The sequence below is a fragment of the Narcine bancroftii genome, chromosome 5 (assembly GCF_036971445.1).
Source record: "Narcine bancroftii isolate sNarBan1 chromosome 5, sNarBan1.hap1, whole genome shotgun sequence".
Taxonomy (NCBI): domain Eukaryota; kingdom Metazoa; phylum Chordata; class Chondrichthyes; order Torpediniformes; family Narcinidae; genus Narcine; species Narcine bancroftii.
The window spans coordinates 161,868,647-161,892,307 of NC_091473.1; the positions used below are offsets into that span (position 1 = coordinate 161,868,647).

Below are 23,661 nucleotides of genomic sequence, written 5' to 3' on the forward strand. Positions count from 1 at the left end.
TGTAAATTTATTAATTTTATCCATACAGCATAAATAAATAAAACACCAACTGTGGCAGTAACTCTTTTTTTTAATTTTTTATTTTTCACACTATAAACCACATTGATCAAGATACATACATTTTCCCTCTTGAACATATAGTGTCGTTTTCTCCCCCCCTCCCTCCTCCCCTCCCTCCCTCCCTACCTCCCCTCCCATTCATTTAAAGTTCAGAAAATGGGATACATTAAACCTGTCAAACAATGTTGTCACTCAATAAAAATAAACAAGAAGTTCCACTGAGTCAGTTCTTTTCATTCTCTTCTCCTTCTGTCATTTTAGGTGGTAGATGTCCCTGGTAGGTTTTCTCTATTATATTTCATGTATGGCTCCCATATTTGTTCAAATATTGTAATATTATTTCTTAAATTATATGTTATTTTTTCTAATGGAATACATTTATTCATTTCTATATACCATTGTTGCATTCTCAAGTTATCTTCTAATTTCCAGGCTGACATAATACATTTTTTGCTACAGCTAGGGCTATCCTAACAAATCTTTTTTGTGCACCATCCAAATCGAGTCCAAATTCTTTGTTTTTTATGTTACTTAGGAGGAAGGTCTCTGGGTTTTTTGGTATATTGCTTTTTGTGATTATATTTAATATCTGGTTTAGATCTTCCCAAAATTTTTTCACTTTCTCACATGTCCATATTGCATGAATTGTTGTTCCCATTTCCTTTTTACAGCGAAAACACCTGACAGATACTGTTGGGTCCCATTTATTTAACTTTTGAGGTGTAATATATAGCCTGTGTATCCAGTTATATTGTATCATACGTAACCTCGTATTTATTGTATTTCTCATAGTTCCTGAGCATAACTTCTCCCATGTTTCCTTCTTTATCTTTATGTTTAGATCTTGTTCCCATTTTTGTTTAGTTTTACCATTTGTTTCCTCATTCTCCTTTTCTTGTAGTTTAATATACATGTTTGTTACAAATTTTTTGATGATCATTGTGTCTGTAATCACATATTCAAAATTACTTCCCTCTGGTAACCTCAGACTGCTTCCCAATTTGTCCTTCAAGTAGGATTTCAGTTGGTAGTATGCCAACACTGTATCGTGAGTTATATTATATTTATCCTTCATTTGTTCAAAGGATAGTAATTTATTTCCTGAAAAGCAATTTTCTATTCTTTTGATCCCTTTTTTCTCCCATTCTCTAAAGGAAAGGTTATCTATTGTAAAAGGGATTAGCTGATTTTGCGTCAGTATTAGTTTTGGTAATTGGTAATTTGTTTTATTCCTTTCTACATGAATCTTCTTCCAAATATTGAGCAGATGATGTAATACTGGAGAATTCCTACGTTGTACCAATTTTTCATCCCATTTATATAATATATGTTCATGTATCTTCTCCTCTATTTTATCTAGTTCTAATCTAGTCCAATCTGGCTTTTCCCTTGTTTGATAAAAATCTGATAGGTATCTTAATTGTGCGGCTCTATAATAATTTTTAAAGTTTGGCAGTTGTAAGCTTCCTTGTTTATACCATTCTGTTAATTTATCTAGTGCTGTCCTCGGTTTCCCCCCCTTTCCATAAAAATTTCCTTATTATTTTCTTTAACTCCTTGAAGAATTTCTCCGTCAAGTGTATTGGCAATGCCTGAAATAGGTATTGTATCCTTGGGAAAATGTTCATTTTAATACAGTTTATCCTTCCTATTAGTGTTAGTGGTAAGTCTTTCCAATGCTCTAAGTCGTCCTGTAATTTTTTCATTAGTGGATAATAATTGAGTTTATATAGATGGCCGAGGTTTTTATTTATTTGTATACCTAGGTATCGCATTGCTTGCGTTTGCCATCTGAATGGTGATTCTTTCTTAAATTTTGAAAAATCCGCATTATTCATTGGCATTGCTTCACTTTTATTTGCGTTAATCTTGTATCCCGACACTTCTCCATATTCCTTCAATTTCTTATGTAATTCTTTTATTGATATTTCAGGTTCTGTTAAGTATACTATAAAGTCATCTTCAAATAAACTGATTTTATATTCCTTGTCTTTTATTTTTATCCCTTTTATTTCATTTTCTGTTCTTATCAGTTCTGCTAGTGGTTCTATGGCTAACGCGAACAGTAAGGGTGATAGTGGGCATCCCTGCCTTGTTGATCTGCTTAAGTTAAATTGTTTTGATATATAACCATTTACTGTCACTTTCGCCAAAGGCCCCTTATATAATGCTTTAATCCAATTAATATATTTCTCTGGTAAGCTGAATTTTTGTAGTACTTTGAATAAATAATTCCATTCTACTCTGTCAAAGGCCTTCTCTGCGTCTAAAGCAACCGCTACTGTTGGAGCTTTATTTCCTTCTACTGCATGAATTAAGTTAATAAATTTACAAATATTGTCTGTTGTTCGTCTTTTTTAAATAAATCTAGTTTAGTCTAGATTTACTATTTTTGGTACATAGTCGGCTAATCTGTTTGCTAATAGTTTAGCTATTATCTTATAATCTGTGTTAAGTAAAGATATTGGTCTATATGACGCTGGTGAGAGTGGATCTTTCCCTGTCTTTGGTATTACTGTAATTATTGCTGTTTTGCATGAATCTGGTAAGCTTTGTGTTTTATCAATCTGGTTGATTACTTCCAGGAGGGGAAGAATTAATAAATCTTTAAATGTTTTATAGAATTCTATTGGGAATCCATCCACTCCTGGTGTTTTATTATTTGGTAGTTTTTTTTTAATTATCTCTTGTATTTCTACTATTTCAAATGGTTCTGTTAATTTATTTTGTTCCTCTGTTTGTAATTTCGGTAGTTCAATTTTAGTTAAAAATTCATCTATTTTGTCTTCTTTCCCTTCGTTTTCAGTTTGATATAATTGTTCGTAGAATTCTCTGAAGTTTTCATTAATCTCCGTTGGATTACATGTGATTTGTTTGTCTTTTTTCCCTTGATGCCAATACCATTCTCTTAGTTTGTTCTGTCTTAAACTGCCATGCTGGAATTTTGTGCGTTTTTTCTCCTAGTTCATAATATATCTGTTTTGTTTTCATTATGTTCTTCTCCACCTTATATGTTTGTAGGGTTTCATATTTTATTTTTTTATCTGCCAATTCTCTTCTTTTAGTTGTATCTTCCTTTATTGCTAATTCTTTTTCTATATTTACTATTTCCCTTTCCAGCTGCTCTGTTTCCTGATTGTAGTCCTTCTTCATCTTGGTTACATAACTTATTATTTGCCCTCTGATGAACGCTTTCATTGCGTCCCATAGTATAAACTTATCTTTCACTGATTCCGTATTTATTTCAAAGTACATTTTAATTTGTCTTTCAATGAATTCTCTAAAATCCTGCTTTTAAGTAACATGGAGTTTAATCTCCATCTATATATTCTTGGAGGGATGTCCTCTAACTCAATTGTCAATATCAGGGGTGAGTGGTCCGATAATATTCTAGCTTTATATTCTGTTTTTCTTACTCTGTCTTGCATACGAGCTGATAACAGGAATAGGTCTATTCTTGAGTATGTTTTATGTCTACCTGAATAATATGAATATTCCTTTTCCTTTGGGTGTTGTTTCCTCCATATATCCAAAAGTTGCATTTCTTGCATCGATTTAATTATAAATTTGGTTACTTTGTTCTTTCTGTTAATTTTTTCCCAGTTTTATCCATGTTTGAATCCAAATTAAGGCTGAAATCCCCTCCTATTAGTATGTTCCCTTGCGTGTCTGCTATCTTCAAAAAAATATCTTGCATAAACTTTTGATTTTCTTTGTTAGGTGAATATACATTGAGTAAATTCCAAAACTCCGAATATATCTGACATTTTATCATTACATATCTCTCTGCTGGATGTATTATTTCCTCTTCTATTTTAATTGGTACATTTTTACTGATTAATATCGCTACTCCTCTAGCTTTTGAATTATATGATGCTGCTGTTACATGTCCTACCCAATCTCTCTTTAATTTCTTGTGCTCCATTTCAGTTAAATGTGTTTCTTGCATGAATGCTATATCAATTTTTTCTTTTTTCAGTAAATTTAGCAGTTTCTTCCTTTTGATTTGGTTATGTATTCCATTAATATTTAAAGTCATATAGGTCAACGTAGCCATTACATACTTTGTTTATCTTTCCTTTCCGTTTCCTCATCATCACCTTTCCTTCTTAAACATTTCCCTTATTCTCCTATCTAAAATTTCTTTAACCCCACTATCCCCTCCCCTTCCTGAGTTGCCCTTTATCCCTTGTCAGCCAACCACATCTCCCCTCTCCATTTGGATTTGCGAATTCACTCGCAAGCGTCAACTGATTTCACAGTGACCGTAACTCCTCCCCACCCAGCCCCCCCAGAAAAGATTTCAATTTTCATATATAACAAAGATAACTCTCTTAATTCCCTCCTTACTTCCTCTCTTCCCTTTCTTTCCCTTATTAATTCTTATCTATACTCTATATATTTTCCTTTAAATACGGATACACTCATGTACACACATATATACATACACACACATATATATATATATATATATATATATATACCCATATACACACATACATATAGTTCGTGGTCATTTTTACTCTCGTTACATGTCTTCATCTCTCTGCCTGTTTTGTAGTTGTTCTGCAAATTTTCATGCTTCCTCCGGATCCGAGAATAGTCTGTTTTGCTGCCCTGGAATAACTATTTTAAGTACCGCTGGGTTCTTTAACATAAATTTTTATCCTTTTTTTCCATAGGATCGCTTTTGCTGTATTAAACTCCTTTCTCTTCTTCAGGAGTTCAAAACTTATGTCTGGATAGAAAAAATTTTTTTGACCTTTGTATTCCAGTGGCTTTTTGTCTTCTCTTATTTTCTTCATTGCTTTCTCCAATATATTTTCTCCTGTTGTATATCTTAGGAATTTTACTAAAATGGATCTTGGTTTTTGTTGTGGCTGTGGTTTAGGGGCTAATGTTCTATGTGCCCTTTCTATTTCCATTTCTTCCTGTAATTCTGGTCTTCCTAGGACCCTGGGGACCCAATCTTTTATAAATTCTCTCATATTCTTGCCTTCTTCATCTTCCTTAAGGCCCACTATCTTTATATTATTTCTTCTATGATAATTTTCCATTATATCTATCTTCTGAGCTAACAGCTCTTGTGTCTCTTTAACTTTTTTATTAGATCCTTCTAATTTCTTTTTTAAGTCCTCTACTTCCATTTCTACGGCTGTTTCTCGTTCTTCCACCTTGTCCACTCTTTTTCCTATATCTGACATGACCATCTCTAATCTATTCATTTTTTCTTCTGCACTTTTAATTCTTCTTTTTATTTCACTAAATTCTTGTAATTACCATTCTTTTACTGATTCCATATATTCTTTAAAAAAAAATATCCATTGTCTTGCCTTTCCCTTCTTCTTCCATTTCTCTATGTTCTTCTTCTTCTTCTTCCTCTGGGTTGGTCATCTGCTGTTTCCTTGTTTTCTTTTTACTCTCTTCTTTCTTGTTCTCTTTATTTTCTATGTTCTCTTCCTGTTGTTGTGTTGCAGCTGTCATTGTCAGGTGAGGAGATCGACTCCTCAGCTGGTCCCCCCTCCCGTCAGTGTTTTTTTTTTCATGCGCATCGCATGGCCAGGGAGGGTGGGATGGGAAGAGGGAGGGGGGGAGAAAATGACACTGTATATGTTTGAAAAGAAAAATGTATGTATCTTGATCAATGTGGTTTATAGTGTGAAAAATAAAAAAATTTAAAAAAAGTTGATTATACAAAATGTAAATGTAAATTTCAGATAGATAATAATTTAAATAATTTGTGTAAATTAAATTACAAACCGTTAATAAAGAAAATACAGGAAAACTTTGAGAAATGGAAAGATTTACCATTAACTCTAATAGGGAAAGTAAATTGCAACAAGATGAATGTATTTCCATGGCTACAATACCTGTTCAAATCAAATTTTTATGAAATTAAACAAATTAATAAGAAAGTTTCTATGCAAAGGTAAAAAATCAAGAGTGGCTTTGGAAAAATTAACATGGGCAAGGAGGATTGAAGCTATCAAATTTCAAAAACTTTTACAAGGCAGCACATTTAAGATATTTATCAGATTTTTATCAGAAGGGAGAAAAACTGGCTTGGCTCAAGATGGAATTATATAAATTAGAAGAAAAGGTCCCTGAACATGTACTCTATAAATGGGATGAGAAATTGATGCATTGTAACAATTTACCAATACTACATCATATACTAAATATATGGAAGAGAATACATCTGGAGCGAAAGATGATAAATGATCAAATATCAAAAATGTTATTAACGTAAAACCCTTTTACAATAGACAATATACTGTTTAAGGAATGGGCAAGAAAATAAATTAAAAGAATTAAAAGATTGCTTTTTGGGAAATAATTTGAGATTTGAACAGTTAAAAAATAAATACAGAATATCATATGGTACAATATTTTCATATTATCAGTTGAAAACCTATTTAAAAGAAAAGTTGGGAACAAGTCTAAGATTATCTGAGAGTAGCTGCTCTGAATACTTAATTACAGACACTGTGATAATAAAAAAAATTATCACAAACTTGGATAGCAAATTGCAATACAAGGAAAATGATGTTGCAATATATAAACCCAAACAAGGTTAGGAAAAAGATTTAAATATACAAATAAAGAATGAAACATGGAAGGAACTATGTGCAGGTACATTAATACAATAAATACTCGGTTTCATATGATACAATACAATTGGCTCCATAGACTATATGATACACCTCAAAAGTTAAAAGAATGGAATCCAACACTATCGGTCAAATGCTTCCGCTGTAAACAAGAAATTGGAACAACAATACACGCAATTTGGACATGTACAAAAGTGAAAATGTTTAGGGAGGATTTAAACCTAATATTAAATAGAATTATAAAAAATAGGATATCAAAAGACCCAAAAACATAAAAGACAAAGAATTAGGTCTAAAATTAGACAGGATTCAAAAACGATTTATTATGATTGTGTTTGCAGTAGCAGTAAAAAAAAAGCATAATTATAACTTGGAAAATGGAGGCAACCTTAAAAATACAACAATGGTACGTAGAAATGAACAAGTGTATTCCATTAGAAAAAATTACCTATAATCTAAAATACAAATATACTCTATTGAACAAACTTGGGAACCATATTAGAAACTGCTAATTTCAGACCTCCATGTCTTGACGTGATAAGTTACAATTATGAAAATAATTAAATATGAAATATTGGATGACACGATTTCTTTTTATTTTGCATTCTTCTATTGTTTATTTATTTATTCTTCCTTTTTTGTTAATATTGACAGTATCAATATTATTATTAGTTCTCTACAAGATTTTCTGTAGAGTTCAAGCTTTTACATTCAAAATGTTTCAATTAGATCCCTTCTCATTCTTCTAAATTCCAAAGAGTACAGGCCAAGAGCTGGACTCTATGACTTTGTCAGGCAATGAATTTGCCAGAGACGAGCAGAGTTTCCGACCATTATTATGCTGCCGTTCTCCACAGATGCCCCTAAGCACGGTGTACAGCACCACATTCCCACTCATGGGCAACTGCTTCATGCCCAGGCACGCAGATCTCCCAGCTGACAAACTCCACCCTGCCAACGAGCAGTTCAGGAAAATGGAGATGGGGATCGTCCGGAGCTCAGACAGCCCGTGGGCCTCTCCACTGCACGTGGTGCTCAGGCCAGCTGGAGGATGGAGGCTATGAGGTGACTACTGAAGGCTCAACGATGCCACCACAACCAACTGCAACCCAGTGCCCCACATTCAGGACTTTATGGTCAATTTGCATTGGGCACATCTTCTCCAAGGTTGACATTGTCCACGGGTATCACCAGATTCCCCTCACCTCAGCGATGTCTCCAAGATGGCCCTCATCACCCTGTCAGCCCCATTCGAGTTCCTGCAGGTGCCTTTCGGATTCAGGAACGTGGCACAGATGTTCCAGCAGCTTATGAACTCATTGGGGCATGGCTTGGATTTCGTCTTCATCTATTTAGATAATATCCTTATCGCCAGCCGCTCGCACCAAGAGCATTTGTTGCACCTGCACCAACTCTGCCGCTGCCTGCGTGAATACAGCCTGGCCATCAACCCCACAAAGTGCCAGTTCAGGCTGTCGGCTATTCATTACGTTGGGCACTGCATTGATCGACATGGAGTGGTTCCCTTGCCAGTGAAAGTCAAGGCCATAAGTCAGTTCACCAGGCCCAGTACAGTCAAGGGCCCACAGGAGTTCATGAACATGATCAACTTTTATCACCGATTCCTACTGTCAGTGGCCCAATCATTGTTTGGTCTGATGTCCGGCAAGGCCAAGGAAATCACCTGGGTCACGGAGTCAGCAGCAGGTCAGGGACGCCCTTGCAAACGTCCCCCTCCTGATACACCCCCACGTGGGTGTGCCCACAGCTCTCACGGTTGACATTTCCAACTCAGCAGTCAGCAGCAGACTGGAACAACTAATTGAGGGTCAGGGGAATAAACTCACATTCTTTAGCTGGCAGCTATGACCCCTGGAGCTGAAATCCAGCACCTTCCACAGGGATCTGCTCACCCTCTACCTCACCATCCGGCTCTTTCAGTATTTTGTGGAGAGGCAGGAGATCACGGTCTTCACGGACCACAAACCTCTCATATTTGCATTCGCCAAAGTGTCGGATCCATGGTTGGCACAGCAGAAAGCCACCTGTCATACATCTTGGAGTATACCACCACCGTCAAACACATCTCCGGGAAAAACAATGTTATGGCCAACACACTGTCTCGGACCTCCATTCACTCAGTGCATTCTCTGTCCCCAGGGTTGGCCTACCTGGTGCTTGCCAATGCACAGCAGCTGGACGAAGAAATGCCAGCCTACCACACCGCAGTCTCGGGCCTGCAATTTGAGGACATCGCCATCATTCCAACAGGCAGCAAGCTCCTCTGTGACATGTCCAACAGCCAACTCTGACCCATCATTCCAACCACTTGGAGGCGTCGCAATTTCGATCCACTACATGGTTTGGCCCACCAGTCCATTCAGGCAACCATCTGACTGATGGCGGTTAGATTTGCTTGGCACAGCCTATGCAAGCAGGTTGGGCACTGGGCCAGGGTATGCATACACTGCCAGACCTCAAAGTCTAAAGGCACCTTCTTCATCCCTTTCAGCTGATGCACAGGAGGTCTGAGCATGTCCATGTGGTCATCGTCGGTTCGCTGCTGGTCTCCCGGGGGGCCAAGGTACCTGTTCACCATGGTTGATAGGTTCACCAGGTGTCCACAAAGTCCTGCACCAGAGTCCTCATGCCAAGGTGGGTTGCACATTTCAGCCTGCCTATCAACATCACCTCAGATGGTGGGGGGGGGTGGGTCACAGTTCATGTCCAGCCTATGGCTTGTGCTGGCACAGCTACTTGGGGCCCAGCTCCACCACACCATGGCCTACCATCTGTAGTCCAATGGCCTAGAAGAACATTTCCATCAGCACCCGAGGTCAGCCCTGATGGCGCAACTCCAAGGCCCAAATTGGGTGGACGAGCTCCCGTGGGTGCTTCTTGATATCTACATGGCTCCCAAAGAAGATTTAGCCACGTCTTTGGCAGAGTTGGTATACAGAACCCCACTGACAGTTCCAGGTGAGTTTGTGTCAGCGGTTCATGGCACAGAGGAGACACCTATGGCAGTGCTCACAGGACTCCGAGAGAAGGAAGGAACACTAGCTCCTGTCCCAACCCTGTGCCACAGCCTGACACCTTCCTTTATCCCCAAGGACCTCCAAGGCTGCGACTATGTCTTTGCAGGGGCATGCACCAGATTCCATTCCAGCGGCCGTACAAGCCCCCGTACAAGGTGGTGCATCAGTACAGAACCACATGGGTGGCCATGAGGAGTCCTTCACAATTGACTGCCTCAAGCCAGCACACCTAGACCTAGTACACCCTGTGCCAGTCCAACCCCCATGCCGACAAGGTTGGCCACCCAAATGGACTGAAGAGGTTTTGGCCGTGGATTCCACACCTCCTAAAGTTGGATCGGGTGTGGGGGTGGGGTGGGGAGATGTGGCGGCACTCCCACGCATCAGGCGAACTGGCTCACAAAATTGCAAGCAAGTCCATGACAAATAAACCAAGTAATTGCAGGCCCGTTAATTTAACTTTGGTGGTGGATGATTAGAATCCTTCACTTGGAAAGGGCACAGATACTGCATAGATTTGTTAGGGTGGAATCTACATGTTTGAATTGTTTTAACCCAGTCACCTGCAGGATTTCCAGTGCTTTTAATATAGTTCAGTAAAACTTGGATAGGATGCAAAGTAAAAGCCAAAGAGTGCGTGGCAAATTGGATCCAGATTTGTGGCAGGAAGCTGAGTGCTGGCTGCTGGTTAGCTCTGGGACTAAAAGGCCATTTGCAACGGGCTGTCCCTTCATTTTTGAAGATTGTGCGAGTAATTTAGAATGAAATGAAGGGACCTGTTAATTGTGTTTGCAGCTGACACAAAAACCAGTCCAGCATTTAACATTGAGGCCCAGTGATTAGGGAGAAATGTTGCATGTGGCTTCTTCAGATTGAAGACTTCCTGTAAATGACAAACAATAAAATAGAGGGGACTTCACCTCTATTAAGCCTTACCTTGAGGCTTCAAGGACACTAGGTTCCCAGAAATCTTCAAATGGCTTCATGCCAAACTGTTAGAACCATAACAATGCTGAGTGACCACAAAGTGGCCTTTGTGTCTGGAAGTGAGTGTGAGGATCATAGAACTGCCTTTTAATGGATGTGCTTTCTAAAGCTTAACTGAAGAGCAATGGTTTAATTAGTACCCCATCTGCTGTCTGTCTTCATTTAAATCCAGTTTAATTGGATCAAACATTTAATGGGTCTTAAAGGTTGGTGGTTAAGTAATGTACAGATTAGTATTTAATTAGTATTAATAAGAGTCAGAAGATGGATGGTAAATTATCATTTGAAAGTAAATGACATCTCTTTTCTTTAATGTTCATCACAGCTTCATCAAGTGGGAACAGAGGGATCATGTTTGGTTGGCTGCCAGTTGCTAGTGGTGTTTGTTCCACAGGGGTTGGTGTTGGGGCCGTTCCTTTTTATGTTGTATATTAATAATTTCGATTATGGAATGAATGGCTTTGTGGCCAAGTTTGCAGATGATACGAAGGTAGGAGGAGGAGCAGATAATGCAGAGGAAATACGGAGTCTGCAGATGGACTTAGATTCGGAGAATGGGGAGAGAAGTGGCAAATGAAATATAATGTCAGAAAGTGTACGGTCATGCACTTTGGTAGAAAAAAATAAACCGGCAGTCTATTTCTTAAATGGGGAGAAAAATGAAAATACCCAGATGCAAAGGGACCTGGGAGTTCTCATGCAGGATAGCCTAAAGGTAAACTTGTCCATTTACACGGTAGTGAAGAAGGCCAATGTAATGCTGGCATTCATTTCAAGAGGAATAAAATAGAAGAGCAGGGATGTGATGTTGAGGCTTTATAAGGCACTAGTGAGAGCTTCATTGGAGTATTGGGAGCAGTTTTGGCCTCCTCATTTAAATAAAAGATGTGCTGACGTTGGAGAGGGTTCAGAGGAAGTTCACTAGGATGATTCTGGGAATGAAAGAATTATCATAGGAGTGTTTGACACCTCTTGGCCTGCACTTGTTGGAATTTAGGAGAATGAGGGGGGGATCTCATTGAAACATTTCAAATGTTGAAAGGCAATGACAGAGTACATGCAGAAAGGTTGTTTCCCATGGTGGGAGATCTAGGACAAGAAGGTTGAAGGGTGTCTGCTTAGAACAGCCAGACAAGGATAAATCTGTGGAATTTGTTCCCACAGGCAATTGTGGAAGTCGTCATTGCATGTATTTGAGACAGAGGTTGATGGGTTCTTGATTAGCCAGGGTATCAAAGGTTATGGGCAGATGGGGCTGAGTGGGAAAATGGATCAGCTCATGATTAAATGGGAAGTGGGGCGGGGGGGGGGGGGGAGGAAGGAGGCAGACCTAATGGGTTGAAGAGTCTTTTTCTGCTGCTATGTCATATGGCCTTGTAGATATACACTGGACTTGTGACTGCACAACGTGCTGGTAAAGCTGCTCTTTGCTCTGTTATACATAGCTGGCTGGCCATCTGAGCAGGGGTTTGAAATAGACTGTTTTGTCTGGGTCTTCTGTTTGGACTGAATAACTCCTGGTTCAGTGATTATTTCTGCAGTGCAATGTAAATTAAAAGTTCTTTGAAAGGATAATGCATGTGTATGGAAAACAGAACATGCAACAGTGCAAAAACAGGCCATTTAGCCCATCGTGTCTGTAGTGACCATGATCTGATTTTAACCCTTTTACCAAGGCAATAATAGCGAATACCAGAGGACATCAGTTTAAGGTGAGGGGAGGAAAGTTTAGGAGACGTCAGTGGTGTTTTTTATACAGAGTGGAGGGTGCCTGGAATGTATTGTCAGGGGTGGGAGAGGTGGTGGAGGCTGGTACAGTGAACATAGAAAATTACAATGCAGCACAGTACAGGCCCTTCTGCCCACAATGTTGTGCCAAATCATATATACCTACCAAAAGAAAATGAAACCTTCCCTACCTCATAACCTTCTATTTTTTCTTTGATCCAAGACAAAGAGTCTCTTAAATGCCCCTAATGTTTCAGCCTCCACCACCACCCTGGCAATGCATTCATTCCAGGCACCCACAACTCTTTGCATAAAAATTGTACCCCTGATGTATCCCCTAAACCTTTCTCCCTTCATTTTGTACATATGTCTTCTGGTGTTTGCAAACCCCTGCCTTGGCATAAAGGTACTTACTGTCAAACCTATCTATGCCTCTCATAATCTTGTAGAGCTCTATTTAGTCACCTTTCATCCTTCTTTGCTCCAAAGAGAAAAGTCCCAGCTCTGCTCACCTTGCATTATAACACTTATTTTCCAATCCATGCAACATCCTGGTAAATCTCCTCTCCACTCTCTCCATAGCTTCCACATTTCTTCCAATAATGAGATGACCAGAACTGTACACAATATTCTGTGTGGTCTCACCATTGATTTATTGAGCTGCAACGCGACATCTTGACTTTTGAACTCAATCCCCCGACTAATGAAGCCCAGCATCCCATAGGCCTTCTTAATTATCCTATCAAACTGTAACGCTGTAACGGCGACCTTAAGAGATCCATTTGGTCTCCAAGGTCCCTATGTTCATCCACACTGTTGAATCCTACCAATAACCCTGTACTTTGCCTTCAAATTTGATCAACCAAAAATGCATCTCCTCACACTCATCAAGATCCATCTGCCACTTTTGCACCTAATTCTTCATATCATCTGCAAACTTACTGACCCATCTCTTTACTTCACTTCCAGGTCATTTATAAAAAAAAATCACAAAGAGCAGGGGTCCTAGAACAGATCCCTGCAGAATTCCACGAGTCACTGACCTCCAGGCAGAATAGTTTCTTCCTCTACTACTCTCTGCTTTCTACAAGCAAGCCAATTCTGAATCCACACAACCAAAGTTCCATGGATCCCCTGCCTCATGACATTCTGAATGTCAAATGCTGTGCTAAAATCTATATGCACCTCATGTACAGCCCTACCTTCATCAATTCCTTTTGTTACCTCCTCAAAAAACTCAATTATATTCATGAGGCTCAAACTTCCCCTCACAAAGACATGCTGACTATCCCTGAGAAGATTGGATTTCTCTAAATGCTGGTAAATCCTGTCCTTAAGAATCCTCTCCATTAGTTTGCCCAGCACTGATGTAAGACTCGCTGGTCTAGAATTCTCAGGATTCTCCATTTCCTTTTTTTTTTAAAACAAGGGGACCACATTTGCTATTCTCCAATCCTCCGGCACATCCCCTGTGGCCAAGGAGGATGCAAAGATCATGGTTAATGCCCCAGTAATCTCTTCCCTCCCTTCCAGTAGCAACCTGAGGTATATCTCATCCAATACCAGGGACTTATCAATCTTAATGTTTTTAAGATCCAACATTTCCTCTTTCTTAATCTCAGCATGGTTCAGCACACAAGCTTGAGAACATTTAATAGACTCTTAGGCATATGGATATAAGAAAAATAAAAAGTTTTGAGTATAAGGTAGGGAAGGATTAGATTGTTGTGGTCAGCACCACACTTTGGGCCAAAATGTTCTATGTCTGCACCCTCTCAAAGCCTCCTGTAATTTGGTGACCAGAATGGAACATAATACAACATAACCCCTGGTATTCGGCACATGTGGGGATTGGTATTTTCTGGTTGCTTGAGACTTACTCTTACAATGCCAATTAATTCACATGCATAAAGACTCAACTGTTTAAAAGGCAAAAATACTACATTGTACCTACAATGAACAAACTTCACTTTTATGAATATATAAATGTTAAAAAACATTTTACTTTATTTTCAGACACATTCTTTGAAAATATTTAACCTTTGCTGCATCTGCAGGTTCCTCCCCCTCCATGATGTCACCCTAAAAACAAACAATAACATTATAGATAATTAACCCCTCCCCCTTAAGTTTACCGATAAAGCCTCTGACCGGAATGACTCTTACTAAGCAGGGATAAGGAGACACTAAGAGAGTCACCCCCATGGCAACACCATTTTATTCAAACAGCTGCTATGAGCAAAGCATGACCAAGCCACTCTGCTGGCTGAATATTTGCTCCCATCTTCAAAGATTTATGTGTTTCTTCACAGAACATTTTCTTTTACAATTTTAAAATTACATAATTTAACTATTATTTTATTCTTATTTATTTTAATTTTTAACATTTATTTTCTTCAATTTTTTCCCCATTTGTTGAGGGTGCCGATTGCTTGAATACCGGATACTGTACTCTAACCAGAGTTTCATGCAGTTGCAATATGACTTCCTAATCTATTTTCAATCTCCTACCAATGAAGGCAAGAATGGTGCACATCTAGTTTACCACCCTGTCTATGTGTTGCCAGTTTCAGGGGCTTGCACCCCAAATCCTTCAGTACATCAAATCTCCTAACAGGCCCTCCCATTTACTGTATACTTTCCCCTTGCATTTGACTCCCAAAGTACAACACTCAGTGGGTTCAAAGAAAGACAAGTTTGGACACAAGGGTTTGCAATCAAACATAACTTTATTAACACAACCATTAATAAGAGAAACAATTTATAAGGGAATGTGGGAACATATGCACCCACTTTATAAGGGAGTGTGGGATCTGATCGTAACAGAAAACAGGGAAGAACAGGCACTTACACAGGCAATGCAATCATTCACACCTTATAAGCATACACACCCTCCCAGACCCCTGAATAAGGGGAGGTGGATCTGGTACCACTGTACCTGCAGGGTATTTGCACACTCTCAGACTCATGATCAGTTGACAGCGGCAGCTCTATTGCCAGTATTTTATCTATAGCAATTTGAGCTATAGCAATACCAAGGATCAGCTTTAGTGCAGTGTGCACCTTACCCACGACCCTTCTAAGCGACATCTACATTAACGACCTGGCATGAAGTGGTGTCTGGGGCTATCACCAGAAGGCAGAGAGCATGTGTCCTCTGTGCAGGTGCTAAATACTGGGCTCTAGGCAATAAGGACACTGAGTGATTTGAACCAGCCAATGGCAAGGTGTGCACTGACCAGTGGTCTGAGCCTAATCTCAACTGACACTGTACCTGCAGTTTGTAACATTGTCTATAACTTTGAATGAAACAAAAAATACACCATGTGTTATGGCTTCTGAATGAGTTTCAGGCAGGGAGACCATGTGACCACCAGCAACAAGCAGGGAGCCTACAGCACTCAATTCATTGTTCAAGTTGAAGTTCAAGTTGAAGATTTGTCATTTGATTATACCAATACATCCAGATGAAACAACATTCTCTAGTCCATTGTGCAGAACAGTGCAAATAGACAAATGATACATATACAGTACATATATAAAAATAAATTAACATTGCTTAACAAATAATAGTCTTGGAAGGTTTGTATAAAGAGTTCCTGTGGTCGTTCAGCATTCTCAATGCCCTTGGGAAGAATCTATTCCTCAGCCTGGTTGTGCTGGCTCTGATACTCTATCTCTTTCCTGACGGGAGCAGCTGAGGTGGAAAGGGGTCCTTAATGATTTTGCATGCCCTCTTCAGGCAAAGATCCAATAGATCATGCCCATGGGAGGGGGGGTTGGGAGGGAGATCCCAGTGGTCCTCTTTGCTGCTTTTATGGTCCTGTGGATTGACCTCTGATCCATTTCTCTGGAGCAACCATACCACATTAGGCATTTTCACACTGCAGTATAAAATGAAGATTCCTGGAAAATTTCATGGAAACTCTCTCGTGAACATGCGGTGTGAGAAGATTGGCCCAGAAATTTTAAACGGGTCCGCGGCCCTATCTCATAGGGAGGGCCATGGACGCGGGTAAATTTTCTGGACCACCCTGCGATGTGAAAAAGCAAATGGCCAACCAGGGGAAGCTTTGTGATGTCTCACAATGTTCTAGGTACATTTAGACTGGCCTGGGGATTTATCCACTTTTATGTGACTCAAATCCACCAACCCCTCCTCTTTTGTAATGTTGATGTTTCAGGTCATCACTGTTCTAAATTAAAAAAATTAACTTTAGACATACAGCACAGTAACAGGCCAATGACCCCATGCTGCACAATTACACCCAATTGACTTACAGCCCTGGTCCATTTTTGAACAGTGGGAGGAACACAGAGCACCCAGAGGAAACGCACACAGACACAGGGAGAACTTAGAAACTCCTTACAGACTACTGGATTTGAACCACAGTTGCTGGGGTGTAATAGTGTTGCGTTAACCATGCTGCCCATTTCTCTTTCCTGAATTCTCAAGCCTCCATGACATTCTGCACTGTAAATAGAGATGGGAAGACTTTCCAGGATGTTGCCTGGATTGGAGATAATGTCTTATGAGGCAAGGTTAGCTTTTCTCTTTGGAGCAAAGAAGGATGAGAAGCGACTTCATAGAAGTCTACATGTTTATGAGGGTGTGCTATGAGGAATAAGTTCAATGGGTCCAAGATGCAACAAGTCTGGTCACAGATCGACTGCAACAAAAAGGCTTTATTTGCCTGTGAGAGAAATTCACCACAGGAAATCACTATCACTTGTAGGGAAACACCAAAGTCTGCAGATGCTGAGATTGTAGTAAAAACACACAGAAATGCTGAAGGAACTTAGCTGGTCTGGCAACGTCCATATGAAATAAAGATAAATGGCTGACGTTTTAGCCTGAGCCCTTCTTCAAGGTATAAGCAAAAAACAGGAAGGCATCTTAAAGACTGGAGAGAAAGGGAGAAGAATGGGGGGTGTTGGGGGGGAGTTCAGACCAACAAACAAAAGATGTTAATTGGATATGATGAGGAAAGGTAAGAATTGATTTTGCTCTGTGAAAGGAGATAGAAGGAAAAGGGGAGAGAGAGAGACAGAATTAGAGGGGGAGAGAGTGAACTAGAGGGAAGGAGGTTGGAAAGAAGATGGAGGAGGGAAGTTAATGGAAACTGGAGAAGTTGATGTTAATGCCATCCGGTTGGAGGGTGCCCAGACAGAAGATGAGGTATTGTTCCTCCAATTTGCAGGTGGTCTCAGACTGGCAGTGCATGAGAGCATGGTTAGGAATGTCAGCAAGCGAATGGGACGGGGTATTGAAGTGGGTGGCCTCTGGGAGATCCACACTATTGTGGTGGACAGAGCCTGAGGTGCTCAAAAAAGTCATCTCCCAATCTGCGCCCAGTCTCTCTGATGCAGAGGAGACCACAATGGGAGCACCGGATGCAGTAGATGACCCCTGCAGTAGATGACCCCTGGAAAATAACTGCATCACCATTAGACACGGCCGAAATGCCAGAAAACTGCAGAATGGCTAACGTTATGCCTTAATTTGAAAAAGGCTGCAGAGATTAGCCAGGACCTATAGCCCAGTGACCTTAACATCAGTCATGGTTGTTATTGGAGGGGAGTCTGAGAGACAGGATCTACTTACATCTGGAAAGGCAATTTTAATGACAGGTGATTTTATTTTGTACAAAGCCATTTTGAATTGTTGGATTTCTGCTGTCTCAACAAATGACAGGACAGAATCCTCTCAATAAAACAAAGAGCAATGTGTTTCCTACCAACACCTGTGCATTTCTTTTGTCCAACTTTTCATCATTGTTACATTCAGCTTTTCTTGTAACATTAGAGCTCCCAATTCAGTTCATGTGCTTAAGATTATTCCAGTAGATTCTCCTACATATACAAAATAATTATTATGATTTTAACTTATTTTTAGAATCACCAACCAGATCTTGAGAGAGTGGAATGACAGGTTTGCTCACACATCTTTAAACTGAGATGGCAAAAGAGATGATGACTCAGCAAGACCTCAGACAGGGAAGATCACATTATTTCTTCCGGAGAGCTCTTTAAAGCAACAATTGGACTATTGGTTTTCCTGAATGTTTCCTTTATCATGGTACATGGAATCTTGGATTCAGTTTGAAAAACATCTAATATGTCTAGAGGTGAGTGTTTTATTTTTTAATTTTAAATAGCCTGTTGCACCTCAACCTTCCATGGTTTATTTGTTTTGGTACAGAGCAGTGGAATGAGGTAGAACCACAGAACTCTAGAGCACAGAACAGGCCCTTCAAGTCTGTACCAAACTATTATTCTTCCCCCCCCCCCCCCCAATGACCTGCACTCAGTCCATATCCCTCCATGCCCTTCCCATCCATGTACCTGTCAATTTTTTTCTTAAAATGTCACATTTATTTTTAAATAGTATGTTTATGGAAATGTAATTTAGAGCAATTTTTTGGCACCTGTAATGCTGATAAAAACAACAAATTTCATGACACATATTCATAACAAAGAACCTGATTCTGATCCTGGCATTCAGCACTTCAGCTGGCAGCTTGTTCTACACTCTCAGCACTCTCTGTGTGAAGACATTCTGCACAAGGTGACAGAGCCATGATATACAGTAGTTACACTGTGCACTACAAGGCCTGCTTTGGTCCTCTCAGGGTAAACAGTAGAACGGGAACCATACAGTGTACTCAGAAACCATTGAGGGTACCTCAACAGGTAGCAGCAGGGCTTGTGGACTTAAGCGACTTGAGGGCAAATGACAGGAGTAGGCCAGCCTAAAGGGCCAAGCTGTAATCAGATAATGGCATGAAATTACATCACACATTCTCAATGGGGGCCGAGGGGTCCTGGGAGGGGAGTGGGGGGGAAAAGGCGGGGCACAACACAGTTAAGAAAAAGCCTTGTTTTTTTTCCTTTACACCTCAAGTAGCGTAAATATTTTGTCGAGGAGGGAAGTACGGAAGAAACCAAAATGTCACTTCTGTACCTCACAGGGAAGGGGGCCCATAAACTTTAAGCAGAGTCCTGGGCGGGGGGGGGGGGGGCGGGGGTGGGGGGCACTAAAAAATAAAGTTGGGAATGGCTGGATTATATTACATAGTGAAAGCAGGATGTGCTGGTTATCAGTTTTAGGAATGTGAATGATAAAGGCCATACAGAAACTATATCAAAGGAAAGTGTTTTTCCCTCAACATTTCTGAAGCTGCTAATACATTTCTGGCCTGTTCAATCTTGACTGCATTTGGCAACATCAGCTATCTGAGAATCCCTCAGGTTCATCCCCACTCACCTGCCTTAAAAGATGAGTGAAAACTGAAGAGGGATCAGTGCAAAGGCAATAATTCCTGCACAGATTCTCTTTCACTCTGAAATGACCTCACAGTTTCACAGTGACGCAGATCTGGCAGCCAAGGTGACGGGAGTTGTGCAATGTTTTGTGATAATTACCAGGAATGTGCCTATATGCAAGGTGTGGCGTACACCCAGATGTTCAGCAAAATAACAGAGGATGAGGGAATGGAGGCACTCAGTGCTCTCAGGAATAGGTGAAACCACCCTCTGTCTCCTACTATCCAACCAATACCATATCCAATTGGCCAGCTCATTCTGGATCCCATATGATCTGATCTTCCAGACCATCCACCATGTGGGACCTTGTTGAAGGCCTGACCAGTGAAGTGGTAGAGGCAGATAGATTTGGAACATTTCAAAGACACTTGGACAGTTGTGTGGTGAGAAAAGGTTAGAATGACATGGGGAAAACACAGGCAAGAGGGATAAATGACACATTACAGGTTCTGGAGGGATGCACAGTCAGGCAGGCCATGGGGAGAAATGGTCGGTCAACATTTCCTATTAGGATACAGCAAGCCTTCCCTGAATGTAACTTACTTTAGTAGGGAGGGAGAGCAAGAAAGAACGAATGGGGAGTGTGAGGGGGAATTTGAAGAGGAGAGGGCGAGGATGTAAGGGGGAGAGTGAAGGGGTGTGTGAGGGGGAGTAGTATGGAGGGTGTGAAGGAAAGATCATGGGGAATGTGAGAGGGACTGTATGGGGAATATGTGAGGGGGAGTGTGAGGGGGTTTGTGAGGGGGAGAGTGAGGGAATTTGAGGAGAATGTGATGGGCATTGTGAGGAGGTATGAGAGGCAGTGTGTGGGGAGTTTATGAGGAGAGTTTGAGGAGGGTGTGAGGGGGAGAATGAAGGAGTTTGAGGAGGATGTGAGAGGGGTATGGGGAGAGTGAGGGAGTTTGAGGGTGAGTGTGAAGGAGAATGTGAGGGTGCATATGAGGGGGAGTGTAGTGTGGGGAGTGACTGAGGTGTATCAATGTGAGTGCGATGGAAGGATTTGGAGGGTGTATTGTTGTCACGGTGCAGGAGGTGAACCAGGTTTCACCTGGTTCACCGTGCTGGAAGAAACTTGTTCACTTTGCGGAGTAGTTAGGCCCTTTTATAAAGGGAAAAAAAAGGCGAATGTAAATTCAGATATTCTCTGTCTTTAAATCACTTCACTTACTTCCATAAAAGGTCCGAAGGTGGATTGACTTTCATCAGCCTAGAGGGTTGATTCAGAGGTGGAGTAAAATTGCTCCGCCTCCTGTGTAAAAGGATTGCCACTGAATGTGACTCCAAAGGGGAGGGTTGATGACATCACGATGATTCCGTCACCCTGCAACCCAGGAGCACAAATTTAAAAAAACCTATATGGTTAATAGTAGCCATTACGCTGCGTGGGAGATCTGCCTGAGTCCTAAGACGGCTTGCACAGATCCCCACTAGCGCTCTTCGGTCGCCATTTTCAAGTATTGGCCTCTTTCTCTTCTTGGAGCATATGTTTGAGGTCATGGTGATGGTCGGCCCGCCTCGTCAGCTCTGAAAGCCACTCCTAACATCGCATAAAGGGACTGCGGGATCCACATTATAGATCCTCACCATAAAACATGAGGTGGCTATAATGCGGGATTTCAGCATAAAAAGGCCTATGGTCAACCTTGACTGAAACCCCGCCCGTGTTGGTCTTGCTTATTGACGTTGTAAGTTGGGGATGATCCTGCACCTTCCCACACACAGTAGACCCTTTCACACTTGAAAGTGGTCCCAGGAATTAACAGCCAATCAACCTAAAAAGGGTCTAGTGTGAAAGGAAAATCTTCTCAATGCTGGTGTCAGATGATGTCATCTCATATCAGAGAAAGACTGCCTCGAACCCTAGTACAATCCCCAGCATCTACAGATGCCGGCATTGCAATCGGGCAAGTTTAAAAAGGACAATTGTATTCTGGGATAAAAATTACCCAACTTTTTCCATGAGTGCAGGAATAAGAAGGGAGAAATGAAGGTACCTGTATAAACTTTGCCATGGGAGAGAGAGAGAGAGAGAGAGAGCGGAAATAGCAATAAATAGCAAATAGCAGATCATTTTGGTAGCGCTAAAGCACAATTTATAAAGACCATGGGAAAAAGTGATGGCGAACCTGACCTCCCAGAATGCCGTGCGGCAGAGAAACCCCTCCATGAGTGCTCCATGCATACAGCCTTTTTTCTGCCACATGGCATTCTGGGAGGGCAGGTCCACCATCGCTTTTATCCACGGTATTTTTAAATTGCACATGATAATTCTGCCAACTTTCCCACGCAGTTTGAAAACTGTCTGCTATTGCTATTTTTTGCTAGCACTTTCCCATGATCCCTTATAAAAGTTTATACAGGTTGGCACAACAACAACAGGGGCTCAAGGGCTCATACTGTGCTGTACATAAAGCTTATTTTGTTCAAATATCAGAAACATTGATCAGGATTTAGGGCAGGTCCACCATCGCTCGATGCATCATGATGTCACCAATAGAAGAAAGAACACTCCTAACCCTGGGGGTGGCTCCTTGCAACTGTGAACATGTACAGTGTCCCAGTTAAGAGTGGTCAAGTGTGAACAGTAAAAACGCCATTCCTATTCCAGGACACTGAAGTGCCAATTTAGTGGGATGCAAATTGTGGTGGAACCACTGTTAATACAATTTGTATGTGTATGGCTGGCCTGCCCCTTGCTGATTGTACCTGTGGCTCCTCTTCCGATTCCCTTAATAAAGGCAGCCATGCCATAACCCCTCCTCCAGAACAAGCTTGGGTCTTAGGTTAACAATATGAGATATGCCTTGTTTATGGTAATAAAAGCCTATCAGTCAGATAACTTCTAGTGTTTGGAGTTATTGATAGTGCATTACAAGTGTTAAAGGGGTTACCAACAGCCCTGGTCAATGGGCACTCCGTATCACTGCTATGTCCTGGGGCTAGCTGAGTTCCTCCACTACTTCTGTGAGTTATTTTACAATTACAGCATCAGCCAACTTCCCTATTTCACTCCTTCGGTGTTAAGCCATTTTAATGAAATGCAAAACAACATGTTCTCACCACACCCCCACCTGCACTTCACTCTCACCTAAACCACACCCCATTCCCATCACACCCCTACCATTGCTTCACTCCCACCTACACTACACCCCCATCCCCATCCTCACCATACCCTCACCCCCACCTTACCCTAACTATACCTCACCCCAGCCCCACCTCTCTGCACTCCAACCACACCCCTATCCCCATTCTCACCCCCACCACAACCCCACACTCTCACCCTCACTATCTCCACTCTCCTGAACCCACTTATCTGCTGTACACAAAATTATGAGGGGTATCGATAGACTAAATGCAGGAAGGTTTTTTCCCTTGAGGGTAGGTGAAATTCAAATCAGAAGTCATGGGTTAAGGGCAAAAGGGGAAAAGTTTAGGGTGAACATGAGGGGGAACTTCTTCACACAAAGATTCATAGGAGTGTGGAACAAGCTGACAGCTGAAGTGCTGAATGCAGGCTCATTTTTAACATTTAAAAAAATTTGGACAGGCACGTGGATGGAAGGGATTATGGAGAGCTACAGACTAGATAGAATTATAGTTAGGCAGACTAGAAGGACCAATAAGCCTATTTTCTGTGCTGTAATGTTCTACAAATCTATGGGCATTTTTAACTCTTATCTCTCTGTCAGTGCACTGTGGAATTTGCTTTATATGGACCAAGTTGTGCCCATCTTCATCAATGTGAAACCTTGACTGGTAAGATACAGGAAGCAGTGAGAGTTCCCTTTGTTGTTTTAACTTCTGTAGTACTAAGTTCATACCACTGAGTGGCAGGATTCAACTGTGTTCTGGGACTGCACGGTTAGTGTAGCTGTTAGCGCAATGCTATCACAGTGCCAGTGACCTTGGAT

General features: G+C 40.9%; 1 protein-coding gene across 1 annotated transcript in view; it reads left to right on the forward strand.

Moving 5' to 3' along the window:
• The window catches only part of LOC138764112 (6-phosphofructo-2-kinase/fructose-2,6-bisphosphatase 4-like), a 118,017-nt gene that overhangs the window by 20,320 nt on the left and 74,036 nt on the right, over nucleotides 1-23,661 (forward strand). Inside the window, exon 2 of the mRNA XM_069939500.1 lies at nucleotides 18,321-18,552. Within this exon, the coding sequence (XP_069795601.1) occupies nucleotides 18,543-18,552 (10 nt within the window). The 5' untranslated portion in view covers nucleotides 18,321-18,542. The remainder of the gene's footprint in view (nucleotides 1-18,320; nucleotides 18,553-23,661) is intronic.